Source organism: Musa acuminata, chromosome BXJ1-2 (assembly GCF_036884655.1).
Source record: "Musa acuminata AAA Group cultivar baxijiao chromosome BXJ1-2, Cavendish_Baxijiao_AAA, whole genome shotgun sequence".
Lineage (NCBI taxonomy): Eukaryota > Viridiplantae > Streptophyta > Magnoliopsida > Zingiberales > Musaceae > Musa > Musa acuminata.
The window spans coordinates 15,999,070-16,024,401 of record NC_088328.1 but is presented as its reverse complement, the minus strand read 5'-3'; the positions used below and the strand labels follow the sequence as shown (position 1 = coordinate 16,024,401).

Genomic DNA, 25,332 nt, shown 5'->3' with positions numbered 1-25,332 from the left:
ACTCTTGCAAAAGCATTTTTAATAGAATTAGAAATGTATATCTCAATCTGGTCTTGATCCATCAAATCCGTCACCTGCTTCAAAAGAATACAAGTCCGCATTAATTTTTTGAAAAATAATATTAATAATAACTTAAAAATTATAATTTTTTACTATTTTTATTTGGTTTTAACATGTTTACAATTAGTATGTTTAAAATAATCAAATATCTCCTTGCATGGTAAAATCTTCTGATATGGTGAAAATCACATTGTGGGACCAGAAACAGTATTGAAATAGAACTGTAAGAAAACAAACTTGTTCGTTTTCCTCAAGTAAGATCCTTCGAGTGAGCATTCCCACTGTTACTATCTCTGACATCATAGATGGTCCCTGCAAGTAATAGACAAGTCATCTAAAATAATAACAGCAAAACTAAGTATGAGACACACGAGGAGGGATTCAATATAACTAAGCAAATGCTAACCATCGAACTGCACAACAGCTTGTTAAAATAGATATCAACTACAGAAGATCCAGTTCAGATGTAATGTGATATTAGAGTACAGTATAAAACCATCACCTGAACTGCTAGAATCAAATGAGAAGTATCCTTTTTAATAATTGATTATTCCAGTGAAAGACATACACCCCACGGTGATCCATAAGAATAAAGCAATTTGCTATCGTTACTTCTATTACAATTTCAAAAGTCATAGAAAGATCTATATGTCCCAACTATTTGGAATCAGCTATATGCATCTTTCCTCACCATTAAGCATTGTATAACACATGGTCTTAATTAAATTAATGGCATTCAACTTTTTTTCATTTATAATTTTTATTAGTCTTCATAAATCTCCTTCTACATCTCTTCCACCATAAATACTAATTATCTCACACCATCTGACCATGGTATTTATATATCTCATCAGGACATGTTTATACCATCTTAGGCAATTCTCCCCACTTTATTCTCTGAGTTGTGCCTAATTGTTAACAATTGAAAACATTTGGTTTTCCATCTTTTCTAGTAACTCCATACATCAACATTTGTATCTTAATGGCATAAAGTATTTGTACATATTGCTTCTTCTTAACCGTCCAACACTCATATGCATAAGAATGCCTCACCTAACAACTGTCTTATAAAATTTCTTTTAATCTAAAGCCGATAACCACACAAAACATCTAACTCTGTTTTCCACTTTAATAACGTAACTTTTATGTCATGAGTAAATATTCAACAATCTTTTCAACTTGTTGAATGATAAACACAAAATACCTAGAACTTTTACTTATAAAAAATTCTTCTCCATCCATTATAACTACACCATCAGCTTTTTTTAGTATAACTGAAATTATCTCTCATACATTCAGCCTTAGTTATACTCTCTTTTAAAATCACTAGTTTCTAAGATTGTCTTTATGATTCAAATTTGAATTCACATAAACAAAAACAATATCATCCACAAATAGCATGTATCATGAAGGTTTATCCTATCTATGATTAGTATGCATGTCTATTATCAATGCAAAAATGGTATGAACTTAAAGCTAACCTTTGAATTAATCTTATAGTCATAGAAAACTCATTATACACTATCCTAGAGTTCTAACACTAATGCTTGGAACTGACATTGGCAGTGTTCTTTTGATAATGGCAGTGTTCTTATAAGAACAGTTTTCATCAATGCTTGGAACTGACATTGGCAGTGTTCTTTTGATACAATTAAAGATCTATAAGAGTGTTCATTAAATTTAAGACAATTATGTTCATTTGACCTTTCTTTATCCTACAACGCTCTCTTAAGCCAACTTTTTTAATGTATTGCAGGATAGATAGATTTTTTATGTTCCATTTTTCTCTTAAGCCTACTTTTTAAATCTGTCTACCATTCATGAACAGTTAAAAGTTTCTGATTTGCTTCATAATGGTCAATGGAATAATGTTATGTTTTAGCAGTGTTTTAGCTCTAACATTTGCAGGCTTATTTGTGCCGTTGAGGTAGCTCCTTCTTGTGAGTTGTGATAACAAGTGGATATGGAAAGCTAAAATGGCTCATGAGTTTATCCTGTCTAGGGATCAACCTAGCTCTAGGGATGACTCAGTATGGCCCGAGTCCTGGGAATTTCCTGCAATTCCAAGGGCCCTTATTTTTGAATGGAAACTTTTACCTAAAAGATTGTCTACATCTGTTCGATTAGCTCATTGGGTGTGGGGCAGCCTCATGTGTGTTATATGTGTGGGGGTGGCTGGGATGACCAACAGTGTATTTTCTTTTATTGTCCTTATTCTCAAAAGGTTTGGGGTTTTTTAAGCAGCAAGTTGGGTGTGCAGTTTAGATTGTTTGCTGATTGGAAAATTGGATCTTGGGTCAAGGAAGCTTTGATCTCCCTAAGTATCCTCGGTGAATCCTTAGAGCTGTGATTGCTAATTGCCTATGGCTGATTTTGGGAGGCCAGAAATGATATACTTTTCAACGATAAGAGGACAGGTATTTCATCTATTGTATACATGGCAGTTTCATATATTACAAACTGCAGTTTATTTGTACAGTCTGGAGTAAGGAAGGAGGTACAGCAGGTCACAGTGGCATGGTAAATACCAGAGGTTGGATGGTTCAAGCTCCTTACTGATGGGCCATTCGACTATCACAGTAAAACTGGCAGGCTGGGTATCTATGCGCAATTTTGATGGATGTATTGTTACAGGGTGCCACTTCCTCATGGCTGGCAACTCATGGACAAATGAGTTGGAGGAAGTTAAAAGGGGCATCAAGGTTGTGAGATGGAAGGTGTTACCAATATAATCATTGAGATATATGTTAAATTATTGGTGGATGTCTTGAAGGCAATGGAACCCCTCCTTGGAGTATTGCAAATGAAAGCAAATCTGTGCTGCATTTCTTGAACCAGTTTGAAGACTGGAAGGCTGTACATGTTCTTGAATCTTGAGGTCAACCGTAGTGCCCATTGGCTTGCTCAATATGCGAAGAACAGAAGGATGATTGGCATCTCAACTTCATCATATCTTGTGCTTCGAGAAGCATGGGTTACAATGTAACAGACTTGTTTCTTCAGTAATATAATTTCGTTTTCTCTTTGGCATTAAAAATAAAAAACGGTGTGTCCAGGTGCAACTGTAGACATGGGTTTCTCATTACTATTGTACTTTTAACTCATTATGAGCTAACATATTTTATATGTTAAATACCAAACAATAATCAGTAATACTGAAATTTTGACACCTGATGAACACTAGAATCAATAAGTTCACATGCCGACATTATAAATAAGCGAGGGGAACGAACCTCTGAAAAATGCAGATGATAGTCGGCAAGCTTTTTATCAGCCCATTTTTGAATAGGAAATAAGAAAGACTTGAAAAATGTGAAATTTTGCCAAGCATCTTCACTTTCAACTGAGCAACAGAGACTTTTCAAGTGTAACCTTTCCTGTGGACCACGTTGTTCCTTCAGGGGTATTCTCCTCAAGTGATGAATAAGAAATTGCAGGAGTTTCTGTTCCCCTGTAATAATGAACTTAATTTTGACAAAATAAACACAGGTTAGGCAGTTAATAGATAAAAGATCCATGGCTAATACAACATAAACCTTGAGTATGAAGAAGTCCTAAAAGAGGACAAAAACTTTAAAAATCATCATATATTACAAGTTCTCATTATGATATGATACAAGTTTTTTAATGAAATATAACGGTCACTTGATGAAATATCATTAATATGATACAGTTCTACTCTTTACCAAAACTAAAGGGTAAGTAATCATTAGGGAAGAACCATAAGCACATATCAGGATTTGGATAGAAATACCATAAGCATTCTAAACAACCAACAATTGGGCACTAGCTGAAATGAATGATACATCTAAGTCATTCGAGAAAGACAAAAAACGCATTAAAGATAACTTTGAATATTGTACATGTAAAAACTCCCTGCACTTCACTTCGTGAATTTTTTGTATTTTTTCCAATGAAAGGCTTTATGTTTCACATCACTTGCTTCAGAGGGTTGTTGGATCTAGATGTGCAATGTTCTTCACACCGTGATTCATGGTAGATGTTGGATCTTCAAGCACCTTATACACTATTAAAAATGTGTTTGTACATACTTTTTACCTAAATCTCATTACTCAGAAGAGTCATAGCCCTTCCCCTCTCCAATTCCAATTTGCAGCCAAGTGACAGGCGGTGACCGGTAGACGCAGCTAGCTGGGGAGAAGGCATCAGTGGTAGTGATACAACAAGGTGAATTCTTTACTCTTCTTGGTTAATCTCCCTTTCCTCTTCACCTCATCTTCCTCTCCTGTAATGCAAGATCAGCTTGATCTGATAGCCAGCAACTGGAATATGGAAATTCTAGCAAGATTGTAAGTGATTTTGGGGTTGGGGTAGTTGGAGCAATAACTCAGCCAGATCAGGGTTGGGAATATTGGCCAAGGCCTTTCAGATTTGCTAGATTAAATCACAACGGGTCAATCAGGAAAAATCTAGCCACAATCAGGAAAACCTAGTCAAAGGTCAACAAGATATAAATTTACATGTGATTAAACTTTCATGGATAAATAAATACTCATGCTTCTTAACAGAACATTAAAATCATGTATTTACACCTCGAAATCAAAAGTAAATTACAAAATGTTGATGTGACCCAGTTGAAGTTATATTTGGAAATTCAGCAACATAGCCCATGTTTTAGCTAGGTCCAGGTTGGCTCCCCAACAAAAAGGTGCACTTTGATAATGAATAGAGATCTTTGTAGAAATTGTTTTATTGCCTCCTAGTCCCAATTTGCAATATTGCCTAGATATATTAAATTGAAAGACAACCAAATACTTTTAGCATGATTAAATTGGATTGACAATAAATCACAATAGGCAACATGTCTCCAATGTAACTGTGGGAAAAACTTTTAGTTGCCTCACAAAATTGGTCTAATTGTAAGCATGCTGAAATCCTTCAGGATGAATTTTATCAGTGTCATATGAAATCCACTAAACATTTCAAACAGAACAAAAAAAAAAAGAGAAATTGCACAGACTATAAACTTAATGACACTAAGCAGTAAAATTGGAATGGACATCCAACATAAATGGACAGCTTTTAGCAAAAAAATTCTTAAAGCCATAGCCTGGTCCAAGTGTAAAAATACAATCCATAAGGAATTTTGACCTAAAGAATCCAAATTAGTACATAACACAGAGAACACTTCGATACAAAGTTTTTAATTTCGATATGTACCACCCGATTTGGGCGGTACGTACCAATCCGAGAGCCTCTCGACACACAGACCATCCGCTACTAGGCGGTACAAAATTTTTGACCCCGAATCAGGCAATACAGGGCTATATCGGGCAGTAACGGTCGAAATCCAATAGTTATCGACCAATATTAGGTTTCAAACGATCGATTTGACCATTGGAGGTAACCTAAAGGGTTTTAAACCCTTTCCTCCCCACTCTTTCAATTCGTTTCACTCTCACAATCTCTTAAACTTTCTCAAACTCTTTTCACTCATAATCTCTCTCTTTCTCTCACATTTTCACTCTTCTAAACTCAATAAAGTAACGATTTGTAGAATGGACCAAATTTAATAAGCTAATTTAGGAGGATTAAGAAGAAGAACCTTTTAATCAAAAGGTATGTATTTGCTTTCTAGATTTTATTGATTTATGAGATGATTAAGTCTATTCGATGTGATGTATGACTTAATGTCTAATATGTTGTTTGATAAGCTTTCGATGGTAGAATAATATTAATTAGGGAGTAATTAAGGTCTTTAATATAGTGATTAGTGTATTTAATATTGATTTATTCGAAATTAGACACTTAATAGATCGAATGTTTATATTTCATACATATTAAGGATTGGATCATATGTTTGTGATGGTATAATAGATTTAATTAGGTTTTAATAAAAAATTTTAATACCCTGATTAATGGTTTTAATGATAATTTAATCAAAATTTCATCGATATTGGATCAATTCAATGTCTTTAATACCTATTAGGGTGTTTGACATGTTTATAGTGTTAAAAGAGAAATAATTAGTAGGTAATTAAATATATTAATAGTGTGATTAGTGTATTTAACGATGATTTCATCGTACTTTGACTATATTATAACAAAATTATGTATTTAATGCTTTTTTTATATGTTTAACATATTTATGATGGTAAAATAAAGTTAATTAGATTTAATAAAGTTTTTTAATACTGCGATTAGTGGTTTTAATGATGATTTAATCAAAATTTGATCTATATTGGATCAATTCAATGTCTTTAATACCTATTAGGGTGCTTGATATATTTATAACTTATTTGATTTAAATTTAGTAGGAACATGAGACCAAAGGAACAAACATATGATGACGCTTGGGCTCATGTCTGAAAGATGGATGGGAATCGTCATTATTAACAATGCACTTATTGTGACTACATCGACAATGGTGGAGGAATCACTCGGGTGAAAATACATTTGGTCGACAGGTATCCTGATATTACAAAATGCAAGAAGGTTCCGACGGATGTCCGTAAATCCTTTTAAAATAAATTACAGCAAGCAAGAGAAGATACAATAAAAATAAAAACAAGAGCTGAAGAAGAATACTACAAGACAACGCAGGAACCAGATTATGATGATTATGAGGGTCACGACGATGAAAGCGACCTGAATCTCACAGTTGGTATTCGTGCATCACTAGAGCATCAGTATACGTACGAGGAAGCAATGAGGCATCAACGACTTGACTCATAATGGAAGCATGGCGGTGGCAATGGATCTGCGCCACAAGGAATCCAAAGGTCGGCCAACATGAGGCAACCAACTGGCCCTCCTCAGTTAAGTCGAACTAGTAGCATGAGGCAAGTGTTAGGACTCTAGCTAGGAGAGTCCTAATTGAGAGGGATATTCATGTAAAACCTACCTAAGCCGACCACTATTAAAGAGGTGAAGAGGCCGGCTAGGGTTAGGAGGTTGTTTCTTAAAGAAGAATTAGGAGTTGTAAAGGAATAGGAGTATTGAGTAGGAGTACTATTAGGAGTTGGTTAGTAGGAGTCTTGAGTAGGAGTCCTATTAGGAGTTAGGGTTTAGAAGCCCTATAAATAGCCATGTATTCCCCCTCTTTTGATAAGCAATAGATGAATCTTTTCTACAATCTTTGAGCAGCAACTTGGAGAGAGGAACCCCTATAGAGTTCCAAGGAGGCCGATCCCCTAAAGAGATCAACCCCAAGTTTAGAATCTACAAGGGTTCTAACACCTGGTATCAGAGCAGCATTCTTAGCATCTTGCTGCCCTTCCACAACCATCCATCAACCCTCCATAGTCGCCCAAAGCAATTCCCACAATTGCTTAAAAGATCGTCAACAAATTCCACCGTCATCTCCACCACCGCGGATCATCCTTTGATCTCCCCGTGAATTGCAACAGGTTCTGGTTTCCTACCTTACTGCTGCTGCAATTTAGTTATCCTTATTCTAAAATCCAAAAAAAATTATTCCTATATTGCTGCATAAACTTTTCGTCGTAAAGTATTCATCTCTACGACGAAAGATACATTGCAAAATTTCAACCGCATAGCACAGACTGTTTGATCTTGCTACTGCATTTTTTCTATTCAAATCTCTACGAAATTTTTATAACAGCTTTGACACTTCCTAACAGCAGATTTCCCTTTGGTCTTGTCAAAAAATTCTCAATATAAACTATTGATCTTTTACGTCTAAATTGCTATACTTGAAAATCTGCACTGTAAAATTCCAGCCGCATAGCACAGATTGTTTGATCTTGTTACTACGTTTTTTTCTATCCAAACCTCTACGAAATTTTTATGACAGCTTTGACACTTCCTAACAGCATATTTTCCTTTGATTTTGTCAAATTTCAGCAATTCCCCCTCACCTCTGTGAGCTTTGCACAACTCTTTAGGTCGCTGAGCAACCCATCCCACTTTACATGGTCTCATCCTTTACCAAGCACCTCGCTTGTCTTGAGCACCATCAAGTCTGGTTGCCAACATCGAGCTGTAGCTTAAACTCAGCCATCCCAACCTTTGTGCGCTACGCGTTCTTCCCAACTTGCTTGTCCTCGTAGTGCCCCTCACACTAAGGGTTGGCCATTCCTTTGAATGCCAATCTTGGATGCCCCCTCTCCTTCGAGCAACTCCTTTCCCTACACCTCAACGCTCGTTTCCCCCAGACGATCATGCGTGCTGGCTGCCCTCAGCATGCTAAGTGTTTCTATGTGTACTTGTCCCCCTCTGATACCAAATGTCACAAACTTAGCTGGTTTTTTCTAAGTCGAGCAACACCCCTATGTGTTCATCTGCAAAGGTCAGCCTCCCTGAAACCTCCTATGGTCCCTTAAGACCTATAAAAGAGAAAACGAGTTAGAGAAAGCGTTTCACTCGGGATCCACAAGCAACCATTTCAGCAAACACTTTATAGCCAATGCAAATTACAAATATAGACTTCACAAGCTGTGGACGATCGCACAACAAAGGGTCCAAGATGGTCCACTACAAACCAAAATCTCCACAAGTACCCACATAACACAACCTTTGTTTACAAGCCTAAAATTGCCACCAAAGCCAACCAAAATAAGGCTGCCAAGAGTACAGCCAACCCTCTACATGTTGTGCAAAGCATAAATAAAACCAAAATGTATAGATATACATGAGCATTACATCAAACACCCCGTTTACAACTTTGTCCGTGACAGTTGAGTGCTTCAGGCGAGCGCCCGGTTCATATAAGGCAACTGGGCGCCTAGGCGGTTCAGTTTAATTTAGTTGGTTTGATTGAACCAACTAACGTAGTTCCTTACCTCAAAAGTTGCCCTTCACGCATGACCCTAACTCCCCAAGCCAACCCTAGCGTGTGTTTTCTCCCGCTACCTACGTCGCAAACGTAACGAATCAAGTCTTCCTCTATCGCTAACCGAGTCTTTCTCCTGCTGCTTCCGTTGTTTTCCATTGCCGGTGTTCGGCTTTGTCCGTTGTTGTCCGCTACTTCTGTTGTTGCCACTGTTGTCGTTCATAGTGCTACTGCGACTGTCTTAAACTAATCATCTGCTGCTGCTGCTTCTCACCGTTGCTTCTCTTCCAACTTTTCACTATTAGTTTCACTCGGTGACATTTTTTATCCTTTTATTTAAATAATCATATTTATTAATTATATTATATATTTTTTATATTTTACTATTTTAGAGCACCTCACTTTGCTCGGGCGAGCGCCTAGCGCCTCGAGCATTTTAGGACCTTGGCGTCTAGCGCTTTTTAAATCACTAACATCGACTCTTATCAAACACTATTGATGCAGCCTATACTATTATGGAGGGTTGATTATTCCGAGAAACAATTGGTTCATTCTCCGACGTTATAGTTGTATCGTGTCGTTACACGGATCCTGGTGAGCAAAAGTTACACACATATTGATTATCAACTATATTTATTATTAATTATTTGTTATGCTAAAAAATTCTCATTTATATCTTTTTTAGTCGAGTGGTGGTTACAATTTAGAGAGGACGCACCAAATTTAAGGAAGATTATCATTCGTGTACTTTCACAGACAACATCTGGTGGTTGCGAACGTAATTGGTCAACGTTCGCATTGATTCACCCAAAGGTCCACAACAAACTATCGTATAGACGGTTGAAGAAACTGGTATATGTCCACTATAACATGCGACTAAGGTTGCGATGTGTCGAGCTGGACAAGGAGCCAGAGGAACCAGAGATTGATCTCATCGACCTCCAATTCTACAACGAAGATTCAGAGTCGATGTTAGAGTGGGTCAAAGCGACAGAGAACCAAGAGGATCCTCTACTTAATGAGGCGAGAGATCCTCAACGTCCTTCGCGTTTTATCACCAAGCAATAAAAGATGAGGAAGCACATCCCCGGTAGGAGGAAAATCCATCTCGGTCAGAACATGATGGAAGGAGCCAAACAAGATCGAGTCAAACTGCTCTAGAAACTAGAGACACCCATCCGTCACAATCGTCCGCCCATAATACAAAGGCAAAGGGGAAAGCAGTAGCATCAGCTGCACCGTTGGAAAGAATCGAGTCAGGTGACAAGATACCTTCGCAATCGTATTCAACAACCCACTCGGTCCAAAGACATGGCAACGATATGAACAACAATGCCTCGACCGATGATGGCAATGGCGCCAGGGAGTCTATGGTCCCGTCTACACAATTTGAGGGTGGTGCATGGACCGACGAGTAGTATTTTACACATACCACCCAAGATTCAAATCATAGAGCTCAACGAGGTACTAGTCAAATTTATGCACAGAAAGGGAAGGGGAAGTCAATGGATGATTTTCAACAGATGCGACAGAGCCTACATGATGTAGACACAAAGCAAAGCTCATCGTATTCACAACCGTCGTATTATGGAGAATCTTATGGCCAACAACAGTATAGTGATAATCATACTTCTCCGAGCAACAATATGATACGGAACAGCAAATCAATAGTTAAGGTAGAAGTTTTGGCATTCACTATACTCTATATCAATACATGTCACATTCATCATTGCCTTAGGAGCCACCTCGGACACATGTGATTCACGAGGATCAGCCTACGACCATCACCACATTGATGCACCAATGACATACGATGTCTCAATGCACTATCATAGGATCAACTTCAAGATTAGGTCCGACAAACATGTCATATTGATATATAGATACATAGGATCGAGGACCCCGATCCATCACCCGTGGAGTCTCGTTATTCGTCTTGGTGATAGAATCAGGTATATCCATATATTAATTACTTAATTCATTTGAATCTTAAAGTTTAAGTTATATAAAAAATAATCTAACAATTTAAATATTTTTGTAAATAATTCAATATTAACGGAAGAACAATACAAAACAAACCAAAATTGCAAACCTTACACACGGCTACTCCTCAAAGCCCGAAAAAGATATGTGGCACTATTCTTACCTAATTTACATTTTTTTTTTTGTCAAAACTATACTAAATGTATATTTATTTCTAACTTAAAAGCCATATCCTAACCTTTTTTTCTTTTTTCAGGTATTTTCGGAGGGTTTTCACAAAATTTTAGACATACCGCTCAGTACATGCTGGCATACCATTAGTACACCTCGGTACGTACCATACCAAGCAAGGCTCAATGTGCCGGTACGAACTGAAATTACGAACCTTTGATATACATGACCCTTCAGTTTTGCTAAGTACATGATAATATAGCTTATCAAGTTTTATAAATATTTATAAACCCCTTAATTTTCCCCAACAACTAGAAACCATTCAAATTTGTCATGACTCATGAGGCTTAAAAGAAGGTTATAAAATGCCACAAGGTCGGTGCTTTGAGAATTTAAGATATCAAGGAGGACATACCATGTTCTAAAGTAACATACTTCTAAGTTAATACTTCAAAGGCATATTACCAACAAATCTTTCTATTAATCATTTTACCTGCCGAAATAACACCCATGCGTAACATGTGTCATGAATTGTCTCTGTAATACTTAAAGTTCGCCAAGTTGACTTTAGGAATTCAAGAATTTCCTCCACCTCCTGGAATTAGAAACCAAAATAGAAGTGAATAAAAGACACATAGAAGATAAAAGCTATAGTGACAGAGTTTCAAATACTCAATATTCAGTGTGAAAGAGTTAACCAAAACCTGTGTAAGCTTTCCCTCATCCAAGATATCGAAAACACTAGATAGCATTTTTTCATACAATCTAACATTAAGGGGATAGCCATCAGCCCAGTGGCATACTTCTCCAGTCAAATCACCCCGAGCTGGTCTCTCAGCAAGTGACATCGCAATTTCCCTTACAGATCTTAGACATTCTGTACGCTGAAGTTCAGCAGCAGATGGTGGAAGTGACTGGGAAATTTAACAACGATAATCATGAACTTATATATCACCAACGGCATTTTATGTAATATTATAAAATACAATTAATATAAATGGATACAGCATGTGAAACACAGAATGCACTAAACTGTCTATAATAGTTCAGAAAAGTACACACCTCAGACTCTTCAATCTTTTTCAATAGATTCCTGAACTCATTGGCCTTGCGCCCTGATTCCCCAAATCCTACCACTGGATGATTTATAAGACCTTCTTCAAGCATATTCAGCTAAGGAAAGGACAAATAAAAAATGAGTACACGAGCAAAATGACTTATATAGTTCAGTAAAAATGGTCAATTACCTGCCTCTTTTGCCACCGGAGAAATGCTTTTTTGTCAGAAAATTCTGTTTTTGAAACACAACACAACAGTTCCAGTGGAATCAAGAGATGATCCATTCGCTTTCCCACTCTGCCAACAAGAGCATTAAGTAAACCTTGCCTTGTTCTGATATCCATCGACTCTGAGATCTGCAAAAATTAAAAATACATATGTCAAACAAAAATGACATAAAAAAATCAAGGGAAGAAAAAACAGATTTTCATAACAATGAGTAACAGAAGGAGATGGAATCTGCATGCCAAGTGATGACCATATGAAAATAGTTTCATCTAAGTATTTATTAAATCAAAAATAACTTTCAGTGGAACTATTCAAATTCACCTTCTATTTTATAACTTAAACAAAGATAGGTAATATGGAAATCATTTTCATAATAAAAAATTCAAGGCAATTGATGTAATAGTTCTCAGCGATCAGATGATTATGAGCATAATTTTCCTATAAAACACTCATTTTCCAGTTGTAATTATCTGGGCCAGTTACTTGGAATTCCTTCAAACATTCTCAGGGATTAAACAAATGTTATGTACTTATATAGCATGACAATTAAGCATCAAAAGAGTTCCTTTTAGAAGTTATATATTGGAAGTCCATGAGGTTACTTAGCTGCACATATTTCAGAACTCTGAACACAAGACCAATAAAGGACAAAAGGTTGACTTTTCACAGGAACAGCAGTCTATTACTCAATATTGGAAAAAAGGATATTTGTTGTAACAGGTAGATAGATATAAAAATATGGAATTTACATCACATTTATAACATAGTCTTTACAAATAATTAAAAGATGAGATATAAAAAGGTAAGAAGCATGCCTCCAGCTGTGCTCGCAATATCTCTAACAGACCTACTAATCCAGCAGCACGTGGAGATTGGGATACAATGCTTTCGTTCTTACTATGACGAAGCTTCCTCATCAATTTGGACTTCTTCTCTTTCTTTTTTTCTTTCGATGGTACTATGAGACCCCTAAACAAAGCCAGGTTACCACAAAAAAGTTTAAAATGTATAACTGATAATTTGCAAAGGCAAAGCAAAGTTTAAAATGTAAAGAAATGTTAGTTTATTTACTAAAGGGCAAAAGGCAAAGCAAAGTTTAAAATGTAAAGAAATGTTAGTTTATTTACTAAAGGCCAAAAGAAGTTTTCAGACAATAGACATTGAATCAGCATATACCCTGATGCACCAGCAGAAGCTACGAGGATCTCATAGGCAGTTTCTCGAAGATCATCATCAGTAATACCTGAAATCACGTCAAAGATAAGTAAAAGTGCCACTATTATGAGTTAGTTACTTTTTCAATAGTAGTTCTAGCACTAGGAACACATCCAACATTCTTTAACGTATACATTTATATACTTTATGTTATATAAAGTATGTATTTCCAAAGCTAAACTTATTCCATAGTTCATGGTCTCCACTATGTAGTAACAATATATAGGATCTCAAACTGATTTCATAAGAGGAAAGTAGTACAGCAAGATCTATTAAAGGTTAAGATCGCTTCCTTCTCTCTTGGTCATTCTAATGTGTACAGAAGAGACAGTGAACTAATAGTGACCATGCTCATGCTATCAAATTTACAGAGGAAAAAGATTATGTGCTTTTAAATTGCAGTTAGTACATTCCAATTTCACATTCTGGCAATTGCTACAGGGTTATGATCAAATCTGCTGCCTCAAGGTGACGATTCTTCAGAATATGACATCATTAACAAATCATTAAACACAAAAAAATTATGTTATTACTTCATATTGCAGAATCACAAGATACCTACTTTTGATTTAGACATACAAAATGTAGTGTCACCCTATCACTTTAGTTTAACAGAAACTGTTATGCTAGTTATTTAAGAAATCAGTCAGCAATATGATCCTTTAAATCTTTCAAGTTTTCTTACACTCTCTGCTTGATGAAAAATTTGCAAACTAGGTTCTTAGGAAAAAAGTCCCAAAACATGGTCGCACAATGATTCAAAAACTTCCACAAGCATAGTGTGTACAAGGACAAAGTAATTAGCAAATGGGGATAGAAAAAATGAGAATATTTACTTTCAAATGTTAATTTGTCTAGCATTTTATTTTATTTAGAACTCCTAAAGGAAACTTTTTGCACAAAGATCCTTGTGGGTCAGGCACTTGGGTACCAGCCTGAGACATGCCAAAGTACATACCACAGATAGGACCATTGTCTACTGGTATGCTCTTGGCACTATCTTGCCTATATTAAGAAAAGTTTTTGGCACAGTACCATGCCCCAATGCCAGCACAGGGTGGCACATTCTGACTTGAGATGATGCCAAGACTTAGGATGGGCAAACATGAAAAAGAGCACATGTAATGGAGCACTCTGATGGGGTTAAAGATTTGAGCAGCTTAGGTCCAGGGTCAAAATGGCAATATCAAATTGTGGTGAATTATACCAAGCAGAAGCAAAACTAGCACTGTGATGATTGTACAAGAAACATCACCAGAAGAAATGAGATCAGGAGAAGTAACCTCGCAAATTGCAAATTAACAAGAAATTGTTGGAAATAAATAGATCTCAATAAAAGCATAATAGTTTATTTGTGTTATTGTCATTGGTTTAGAAATACACAAGCTGACCAAGATTGTGATGCTAACTGAAATGCCCGGATTATAGATGAATTTTGCAATCCTACTCACAAATTTGTTAGCCAATCAACTAAGAAAGCTGAATTGACAGACAGAAAGCAAGGCATACTTGCCAATCTATTAACTAGAAACCAAATAATATGATGTCTTTTCCATTTCAAAGAAATTCTGAAACAACATCAATGAAAAAATACACAGTCCAAAATGACAACTTGCTCAACAAATACCTGACAACTGGTGTACTGTCGATCAATAGGTATTAAAATGAGCATCAGATTTAAGAAAAAGCAGGTCATCAATGAATGTTTATGAAATATTTTTCCACATTTCTCCCTGTAATGCTACAAAGTGGTTGCAATAACTAGATAGCTTACAGCTAAATAGTGCAGTTAATATCTTGTCAATCAATTTACTTTTACTAATAGAAATATAAAATTCATTATTTATCATGAACAACATTTTGTTAATAATCTAAATTTTCAACTCATTTTGGGTTGCCTAAGCAAGATCCACCCACTGAACAGATGACTAACCACAAATCAAAGCATGCAAGTAACCCAAACTCCTTGCACAAAATATGTCAACTTATACAAGTCAAATATTAAGCAGAAAAGAATGGACATTTTTAATCAAATTACCTGTCGCAAATAAAGGCAACCGCGGAGAAATATCACCAACATCACTTGGCTGCGGTCTAGAATTCCTGAGACTATCAACTTCTTCCTCTTCTTCGTCATCCTCAAAGTCATCAATATCATCTACAGTTAATTCTTGATCATGTGGAGGCTCAAATGACTCTGGTTGTGACACATTTGACACAATACATGATGATGTAGCAACTGGAATAGAAGGTGGTGCCCGACTTGGCGGTGACCCAGAAGATTCAGGATTTGTGACCAAAAAGAATTCTTTCTCGGGCCCAATATTACTCTGATCAAAAAAAGACATTAGATCATACCAAATAGAACAATGCAAACATGCAAGTAGTTGAAAGAAACAAAAACAAGACAGAATGATGATAACCAAAAAAAATATCTTTAGAGGTGATGGTTCTAACTCGACAAATGAGATATGTGCTTCACACTCATGACTCGTGCACACACACACATCCGCAGAGAGAAAAAAGTGAAAAAGAAAACCCTCCTCCAATGAGGGGAAAGCACTATCCATAAAGAAAAAGAACCACTCTTACACTCTCGCTACCTTTACATATCCCTCCATGAATAGATGTAGGTATTTGCATGCCTATAAATTTCAAACACTTCAAAATGCTTGACATCTCTAGGCTATATGTGTGTCAATGCTTGACATCTCCATGTCATCTCAAATATTAAAAAGATGCATAGAGATTAACTATTGCAGTCCAATGCATGCTGTTCTACCAGTGAGGAGTCGAGGGAAGGTCAATGTGAGTAGTCTTATTCCTGCAATTACAGAGGTGGTTTTTGTGACTTAAATCCTCGTCATCTAGGTCACGAAGGATCAACCTTACTATAACATCAAGCTCATCCTCATGTGGATTAGACAGTTGCCATTATATTTTTCATGTGTTTGAAGTATTTTTGAAAATTCTACTATTGTATAAATTTTGCATCATGATCATATCCTTTATAAAAGAATAAGACGAAAATACATGTATTTGATACTTCGTACATGTTTCATTGCCTACTTTTACAGGATTTGTCATTGGCATGTCCTTATTGTTTTGTGTCAATATTCATGCTTCATAGTCGCATACTCTAAATTGACTACCATCTCAATTGGTATTCCATGATTTTCTCCTACCCTACTACAACTCCACTATTTTCTCAAATATTTTTTTTATTTATGGCTTTTTGATAAGATAGACAACCCCTTTTTATAGTCACATACTCCCAATTGACTAGCATCCCAATTTCTTTTTCTTTCTTTGGATTTTAAGAAGACAAAACTTTTTTACTTCCACCTCGCCACATCTTTAGAGTGAACCTTTTTCCTTATCCCATTATATGTAATATAAGATAGAAATATGACTTTGAACCTATCAACCTTTAAAACCATACTTATGTCCGGTGATTTCAATAGGCGCTCGGGCGCTCGCCTAGGTGCTCGGGCAAGGCAAGGCGAGGCCCGAGCGCCTCGCTTCATGTCCAAGAGGTGCGCTTCAAAGAGGCGCCGCTTGGGCGCTCACCCGAAGCGCCCGGCGCTTGGGCTCGGGCAAGCACCCGAGTTAAACCAAGTGACCCCAATGCTTTAGTTGGTTCAATCGAACCAACTAAAGCACCGATATCAGCCTCCCAGCATCCCTCTCGCGAGTTTCCCAACCGTAACCCTACTCGCGATTCTGTCGTCAGCATTTCCTCTCCGTTGTCGCTACCTCTCTCCGCTGTCGTTGCCTCTCTCCATTGTCGCTGCCACTGCCACTGCCACTGTCGTTGCTCGCCGCTGCCACTATCGTTGCTCGCCGTTGTTGTCGCTGCTCGCCGCTCCCGCTGCCGTTGCTCGCTACTACCGTTGCCGCTACTCTCAGTCAGCAGCATCGGTCTTACTCTTATACTGCGCTCTCGTTACCGCTGCCGCTGCCACTATCATTGTTCGCCGCTGCTATCGCTGCTTGCCACTGTCGCCACTGCCGCTATTGTCTTACTCTTACTCACTCTTCTCACATCGGCTTGATAGTATACTGTTAACAGTATACTGTTAATTGTATACTAGTAACAGTATTTTTTATTTATTAGATTAATAATATATTATTTTGATTTTAATACTGTTAATTTATATTTATTTGAAATTATTGTTATTGTTTTGAATTTTGAGACATTTTGTTAATGTGATATTATGATTTTGCAAGATTTTCTTAATTTAATATCATATTTTTATTTATATAATTATATTTATTAATTATATTATATATTTTTATATTTTAGCTCCTCGCTTCAATCGGGCGAGCGCCTAACGCCTTGGGCGTTTTTGGACCTTAGCGCCTAATGCTTTTTAAATCATTGCTATTGTCGCATCACCTTCTCAAAGCTTTCATAGTTCATTTGACATGATTTTAATGAATACAACTTTTGTCAGTAGAAATATGACTTTTGTTCATGTCAGTAGAGAAGTACCTATCAACTTTTAAAACCATACTTTTGCACATTACCTTCTCAAAGTTTTCATAGGTCATATTCCCAATTGACTACCATCCCAATTTATTTTCCTTTATTTTCTCCTACACAACTCCACTATTTCTCTAATTTATTTGTTTTTTCTTTGGATTTTGAGAAGACAAACTTTTTACTTTCACCTCACCACATCTTTAAAGTGAACATTTTTCCTTATCCCATTATATGAAATATAAGATAGAAATATGACTTTTGTTTATGCCCGTAGAAAGGTACCTATCAACTTTTAAAACCATATTTTTGTCGCATTACCTTCTCAAAGTTTTCATAGTTCATTTGACATGATTTTAATGAATATGACCTTTTTCAGTAGAAATATGACTTTTGTTCATGTCAGTAGAGCTATCAACTTTTAAAACCATACTTTTGCACATTACCTTCTCAAAGTTTTCATAGTTCATTTGACATGATTTTAATGAATAGTTTGTCAACTCCTTAATAAAGCATAAATTATCAGGGAAAAGTTTCTGCACATCTCCATGTTGGTGAAGTATAACGAATTGATTAGCATGGCATGGCACAAGCCTAATGTCTACTGAAACAAGCCAAGCAATGAAAAGGCATGTGATAACATGTCAGGGTAGGACCATGAATCTAATTGCTTGCTACTAATCACTTTACCTTATTTGTCCATAAGTATAATGAATTGATTAGCATGGCATGGCACAAGCCCAATGTCTACTAAAACAAGCCAAGTAATGAAAAGGAATGTCACACACACACATACACACATAGCACAGGCCCAATGTCTGCTAAAACAAGCCAAGTAATGAAAAGGAATGCACACACACGATGTTCCCTGGGTCACTTTTTGTCATTTACTATCATTAAGCCCGTTATTAGTGGGTACACACACTTTTTGTCATTTACTAGCAATAAACCCATTATTGGCAGGTACACACATGCACACACGTACATGATGTCCCCTGGGTCACTTTTTGTCATTTGCTAGCAATAAACCCATTATTGGTGGGTACACACACAAGCGTACATGATGGCCCCTGGGTCACCTTTTGTCATTTACTAGCAATAAACCCATTATTGGTGGGTACAAACTAGATGTGTAATTTAATTTAATAAGCACCAGCTAGATGCGTAAATTCATTAATCAACTTTAGCACCGGTTTTCAATTTTAACAAGAGGTAGCATTTTCATCTTCCAAGCATACAACTACTTGTTATAGTAGCTCTGATCTCACAATAGTCATTGTTTTGATGCCATTTTGAGTTATTCATGTTGCAGCTTGAATTGTTTCCTATTAGTTTTGAGCAACTTTTCACATCAAAACTATTCTCATAACTGCATGGCCCAACTATTAATAGTTCAATCATTTGACAATAGTCTCATCACATAGCTACACAAATGAGTAGGCAATGATGCCAATTAACCCATTCTACATGCTTTCTAAGCATGGGCAACAATACGAGAATTTCACAAGTTCCAACATATAAACAACGGCACATCCTAGCTGCTTGAATTCTGAACAAAATGCTAAAAAATCGCCTCTCAACTATGGTTGAACAGAAATTCCAAATATTAGAACTTTCATTCATCAAATCCTGCCATCTCAAAATTCCACCCAACTTTTCATCTCTCTATTGTCCGAAGATGTATTAATTCTCCAAGCCAACACCTTGAACGATGAACATCTTACAAATATGTCTTTTACATGTGCTATTCACTAACTCATCCAGCACCTCGTTAAAAAAAAAACGTTAATCTGCCTTAACATCTTAGAAGTTTAGGTGTATTTTAATATCTCTATCTGCAAAGATCTTACCATTTTTCATGTAACTTTGTGCACATTGTCATAGGTAGCCAATTAGGTGACTGTTTACCAAAAAAGTTCAGCAGATCAAAACAAAACGATTGTAGTAGTCTCCCATCTAGCATCTAGTGTGGTTGATATGCACTCCATATTACTATTATTTTTATCAGTATACTGTTTTAATCCTAAGAAGCATTAAAAGGATAATGTGATATTAACCATGTACCATAATGGGTTAACCACTTTAATAACTTATCACTTACCTTTTTACATGAATACAAATATCACTCTGTAGTTTCACAATTTTCCTGTAGCATATATTTACTCATTAATTATTTGAAGTCACAAAAATACTTTTTTGTTTGTAATTGGTTCATGTAACTCTGGATATGTTAATATGGCTTAAATATGTGTCTGCATATGCACCACTAGTTACATCTAACCATGACTTACAACCCAACATTTTATAGATTTTAAATGGGTACAAATATCATTCAATAAGTACTTAATTTGATCATAGTATATGTCACTTATATATAATATAAGTATAATCACATCTTCTTTGTCTAAATATTTTAACATGAACCGAATTGTGCATCTGAATATGCAACCAAATTTACATAGGCTATTCGACGCCTCAGTCATGTGAAACACATGTCCAGGGAATTAACAAAAAATTTAAGCTTCATCAAGAGTTGGAAAATTTATCAGAAAGATGAAAGACAACAATGATGCAGCATATTATGTACAAAGGCGACAAAGCTTACCGTTGCAGGATAGTCAAGACTGTCATGATAAAGCCTAATGGCTTCCGAGAGATCAAGTGTTTCGCCTGCAGCATCAAAAGCTCTTTCACAATACCACTATAAATTAGCATCAATGGACAATATTGATAGTACGGTTTTGGTACCTTTCTTGGTGCAGTTAAGAACATAATCAACACTGACTTGATCTATATCTACATCATCCAAGGAAATTGCACCTGGTGGAAGTACAACTTTCTTGATCAAGCTACCTGAAAGAATATAATTAAGAAGTATGTGGCGATCACGTCGATAGCGCTGCAGAAGCTCCAGAACATTCTCCCTGGGGCAATTTCAAAATTTAATCTCATGCTGGACATTAGCAATTCAATCAAATGATCAAGAATGCATACTCTTCCATGGATGCGAGATGATTCTAGGGTCAAATTCTTTTTAGCATAATTGCATGACTCCAGAAACTTCTTCTGTTTAGCTGCACCAACTGCATAAATTGTGCGTAGGTTAAACTGAACAGAAAAGGCAGTAAAATTCAGGCAGTAAGCGCCTTAAATTTCAGAACTCAGAGACCAGTCTTGTCAAAACAATGTTTGTAGAATACAGAATGACAGATCTCATCAGAAAAGAAGCATGCTCTTAAGTAATGGAACTTCCAGTGACAACAAGATCTTTTATACTCCCTTCACCTCCCCCATAATCAATGGGATGTAATGATTACTTGATATTAAGCTTAAGAAAAGATCGACTGGACCCACTGGAGTATCACCAGAAAATGCTTAGGTATCAAGATAAGTAAAAGGAAACAACGGTTGCTCCCAATCCAACATTTCATGTGCCCAGATCTTTATAAATGCATCAGAAACACTACGTCGAACGAAGATATCCGTGATAAAGACGCAGTGGTAAAGTAACAATGAACGGAAAAACCCTAGATAGAGCCCATTTCAGATCATGAGATCTAACGAACAGCCCAGTAAAATCCAGAATTATGCCAAGAAAAGCCACAACGGTAGTGTATTTTCATCATAAAGCCTCAGCCACGATCGAATTTCTCTAAAAACCAGCGTCGCATTTCCCCTAACATCCAAGATCCACAACACACAATACCTTGCGAAGAAAAGTAAGCGAAGCATAAAAGAGGTCCGTGATGCCAAGAGACGCTTGCATATTTCATGAGGCACTCCAAAGATCACGCATTACCTGTAGAATCTCACGGTAAAGATGGTTCCTCTCGATCTCGCTTGAGAAGGAAACGAGAAGGCGAAGCCAGAGAGGGACGAAAACAGGGGAAAGGAGAGGAGGGGTCGGGAAGGCATAGATTTGGGGAGGGTGAACATAGTCGGCGCCGGACCGTAGCAATTCATTTCCCCGATTATAAGCTCACTCTAAAACCTTACCGTTCTATGATTGTAAGAACGAGCGGGACCCACTTAAGAAGACTATGCTCGATTCAATTCCATGGCAGGTATCAAAAGAGTAACAACAGGACAGGTGGAAACGATCAAGTCACGTGAGGCGGAGCTGTCAACTTGTCCGGATCGACTGCACGTCCAAACAGGCAACACGCATTCCTACCTATCATAGAAGGTGACGATGGGATTTGGTGATTCGGAGTTGGGTTGGAAGTGTCCCGGTGTGGCAATGATTGGATGTGTGATCTGTGAGCTCCGTAAACTTTTACTGGGTAAGTTGGTGAGACTTTGGTGGCTGATCAACTCAATCTTATCTTTTTTTTTCCTTTTTTTTCTTTCTTTTTACTTTTTCCAGTTCGTCTCACCAAAACTTCTTTTCAACTTGGTGACAACAGGCAATTTCTCGAAATTGGATCTTTTTCTTTATATTTCAGTCAATTTATTATTTAAAAATTGTGGTTTATTTGGATCTGTCTCTCTCTCTCTCTCTCTCTCTCTCATTTCTCTAAATTGGATCTTTTTCTTTATATTTCAGTCAATTTATTATTTAAAAATTGTGGTTTATTTGGATCTCTCTCTCTCTCTCTCTCTCTCTCTCTCTCTCTCTCTCTTTCTCTCTCTTATTCAGTAGAATATAATATGTTCAACAACATTGACACCCAGAAGTGCTGTTCCTTAATTGGAAACTGGATTTCTTCTAGACATAACAAGCATACGAACCGTCATGGCCAGTTATATAGTTAATTTATCCTAATTTATTTATCGATATATTGTATTGTCGGACCAATAAATTCTCTCGATTATTCCCTAGTTCTGATCGATATTATACTTCAATGTAAAAATGTACAAATATTAGATGTCATAGAAAACTAATTCTTCTAATGTAAAGGATGGTGTAAATCCTACTTATTTATATAAATAATATCTGGTTATATTTGCAGAAATATCATGTATTTTATTTTATTTTATTTTATTGTATACATAAAAAATCTCATGCATTTTATTTACTTTGCACCGACATTTATTATGAGCTACTAGAGAAAAATGCCTCGAGCAGCTGCCTCCAGGTGAGAAAAAACAAAAAAAAAAGGAGAAATATATTAGAAATCAAACTAAGAGCAAAATGTTAGCCAACTCAAAATTTGTTTTATTGCTAAATAAAGCAAAATGTACCCTTTTTTTTATACTTTCATAATCCATAAAATAAATGAAAAAAAATATTTCATAAAAATGGCCCTATTTTTGTTAATTTGTCACGTAAGCCCCCACGTAGGGATGCAATTTTAGAGTAGTTCTGCGGTACATAGACCGGATTTAAATCAATCCCATGTACTTAGGAAGGGTAACATGATTTGCTGCTTAGTGTTTTTGTAACATCCCTTATTAGTCTCACATCGAAAGTGGGCAAAACTAAGATTGACTTATAAGGGTATGATGAGTGTACTTCTATCAACTTCAGTTTAAGCATTTTGATCAGTGGTTTAGACCAAACGAAGTTAGCCTATCAGGCTCGGTCATAATATTAGTATTATTGTATTATGATTGGTTCTTTCATCCTTTTTCTTGATTCCAAACAAGCTTGCTATCATTGAAAGGTTAAATTTGGCAAAACATTGATAATTAAACCACATCAAGTCGACAAATATCTTGCTCCAGAAACTATTATGATGTTCAATGATAATGTTTCTATTAACCTTGGCATCTCAAATCTTTTATAAATGACAAATGTCACAAGGTTTTTTTTCTTATTCTTTGAACACCAAGTGATGCCGTCGGTGACAACAATAAAGACACAAGAACTTTCTTATGGTAAGAGCTAAAACGACTTGGATAGAAATAATGGACACCAAAATTGAAGTACCTCACATATTCCAACAAACATAGCTAGTTAGGTTTATTTTCCCAGCTAAGATGGCAGTCAGAGACATTCCCAGCCAAAAACGAAAAACAAGTGGGGAGAAGCATAATCATCAATATACAAGTTGATAAAGTGTTGGATGTCAATCATATGTGCTACTCATTTAATGAGAAGCATCACTATATATACAACGATTTATAGATACATGATCTCTGTCCCCGGTCTGCAATCGTAGGCTTTCGGATGCCATTGTCTGAATCACTCACTCCTAGTCAAGCTGTTAGACAGCAATTAAGAAAGTCCAAAAACTTCCTCTTCTTCTTCTTCTGCTGCATACATTCATGTTGATTTGTTCAAATTATGTGGCGTGGGGAAAGAAGTGTATAGCTTTTATTTGTTTAGCAAATTAGTGCGCATCGATGTCTATGTTTAGTTGCCAATAAGACATGGATACATCAATCGATCTTCCTTATTATTTCAAACTATTTTCATCTTCTGATGAAGTGAAAATTCATGTAACATGAGTTTATTTTAATGGTAATGCAAGAAAGTAATCGATCAACAAGAAAGTGAAATTTAGGTTTGCATATGAAGTTGTCTATATCGGAAGAACAGACCTAACAAATGTTCATATGATTTTGTAATTAACATCCGGTTACTAAGGTAAAGGACATATATAGTAGTAGTCATGTTTTGCTTAATGTTAATTTGAGACAAAATCTAGCATGTCTAATACAGGTTAAGTTTGGCTTTAGCATTTCCTACTTGAACAAAACCACTTTCAAGAGTCAAGATGATCAGAGTTTATAATCAATTCTCCACCTTTTATTGATGAACTATTAGGTCTTTGCATTCATCTTACGAAACAAAATATATTGATAACAATCAATGACAAGAGACTACTAAACACCCAAGAAACAGCTTGAAAAGGATCAAAATTTAGTTATAGTGGCTTTCCAATATGATTTTTCTACGTTTGAGCTTCTGCAATTTGATCAAAATTAGGAATAGAAATCATAGGCATCTACAGAAGCTTTTTCCTTTTTTTTTTTTTTTTCTTTTCACTTAGACGTTCAGATGGAGAAGAAACAAATATTGATTTTAATTTGAAACTCAACAAGAAGAGTGAGCAAAGATGGCAATTTAATTGTAATTACGAAACAACCTATTGAGAAGAAATATACCTTGACGCTGCCGTCATCTTCATGCTGTTGGACTTGGATGTGCTCCGATTCGTTCTCAAGGTCGATTCGATTCAAACGAATCTTGTGCCGTTGTCTTTTCTCCGCACGAGCTCGTGAGAACACCATGGAGTAATCTGGTGTGCCTGTCTTTTGAGCCCACCCGCCAAATCGAGGAACAGACATCGCACCATTTCTCTAAAAGAAGATATAACACAAAACATTTGCAACACTACCGTAAGCACAAGGAGGTTTGTAATTAAGTTAGATGCTAAAGGGAACAACATTTGAATTTAGTAGTGTAGATCGAATTGTGAGTATAAAATAG

General features: G+C 36.3%; 1 protein-coding gene across 4 annotated transcripts in view; it reads right to left on the bottom strand.

Moving 5' to 3' along the window:
* Positions 1 to 21,912, bottom strand: part of LOC103968937 (protein unc-13 homolog) — a 57,021-nt gene extending 35,109 nt beyond the window's left edge. For 3 of the 4 annotated variants that reach the window (XR_010480694.1, XM_009382307.3, XM_065087336.1), the window contains exons 1-14: positions 21,754 to 21,912; positions 20,949 to 21,037; positions 20,703 to 20,878; positions 20,560 to 20,624; positions 15,510 to 15,801; positions 13,433 to 13,499; positions 13,072 to 13,225; positions 12,217 to 12,384; positions 12,032 to 12,142; positions 11,674 to 11,883; positions 11,463 to 11,564; positions 3,294 to 3,524; positions 298 to 372; positions 3 to 74 (exon numbers count right to left, since the gene is read on the bottom strand). Coding sequence is in view for 3 of the 4 variants with exons in the window: in XM_009382307.3 (XP_009380582.2) it covers positions 3 to 74; positions 298 to 372; positions 3,294 to 3,524; positions 11,463 to 11,564; positions 11,674 to 11,883; positions 12,032 to 12,142; positions 12,217 to 12,384; positions 13,072 to 13,225; positions 13,433 to 13,499; positions 15,510 to 15,801; positions 20,560 to 20,624; positions 20,703 to 20,878; positions 20,949 to 20,956 (1,731 nt within the window). In the remaining variant the exon portion in view is untranslated. Of the gene's footprint in view, positions 1 to 2; positions 75 to 297; positions 373 to 3,293; positions 3,525 to 11,462; positions 11,565 to 11,673; positions 11,884 to 12,031; positions 12,143 to 12,216; positions 12,385 to 13,071; positions 13,226 to 13,432; positions 13,500 to 15,509; positions 15,802 to 20,559; positions 20,625 to 20,702; positions 20,879 to 20,948; positions 21,038 to 21,660 lie in introns of all 4 variants that reach the window. The other variant, XM_065087329.1, reaches the window with a different exon arrangement.
* Between the last annotated feature and the right edge of the window lie 3,420 nt (positions 21,913 to 25,332).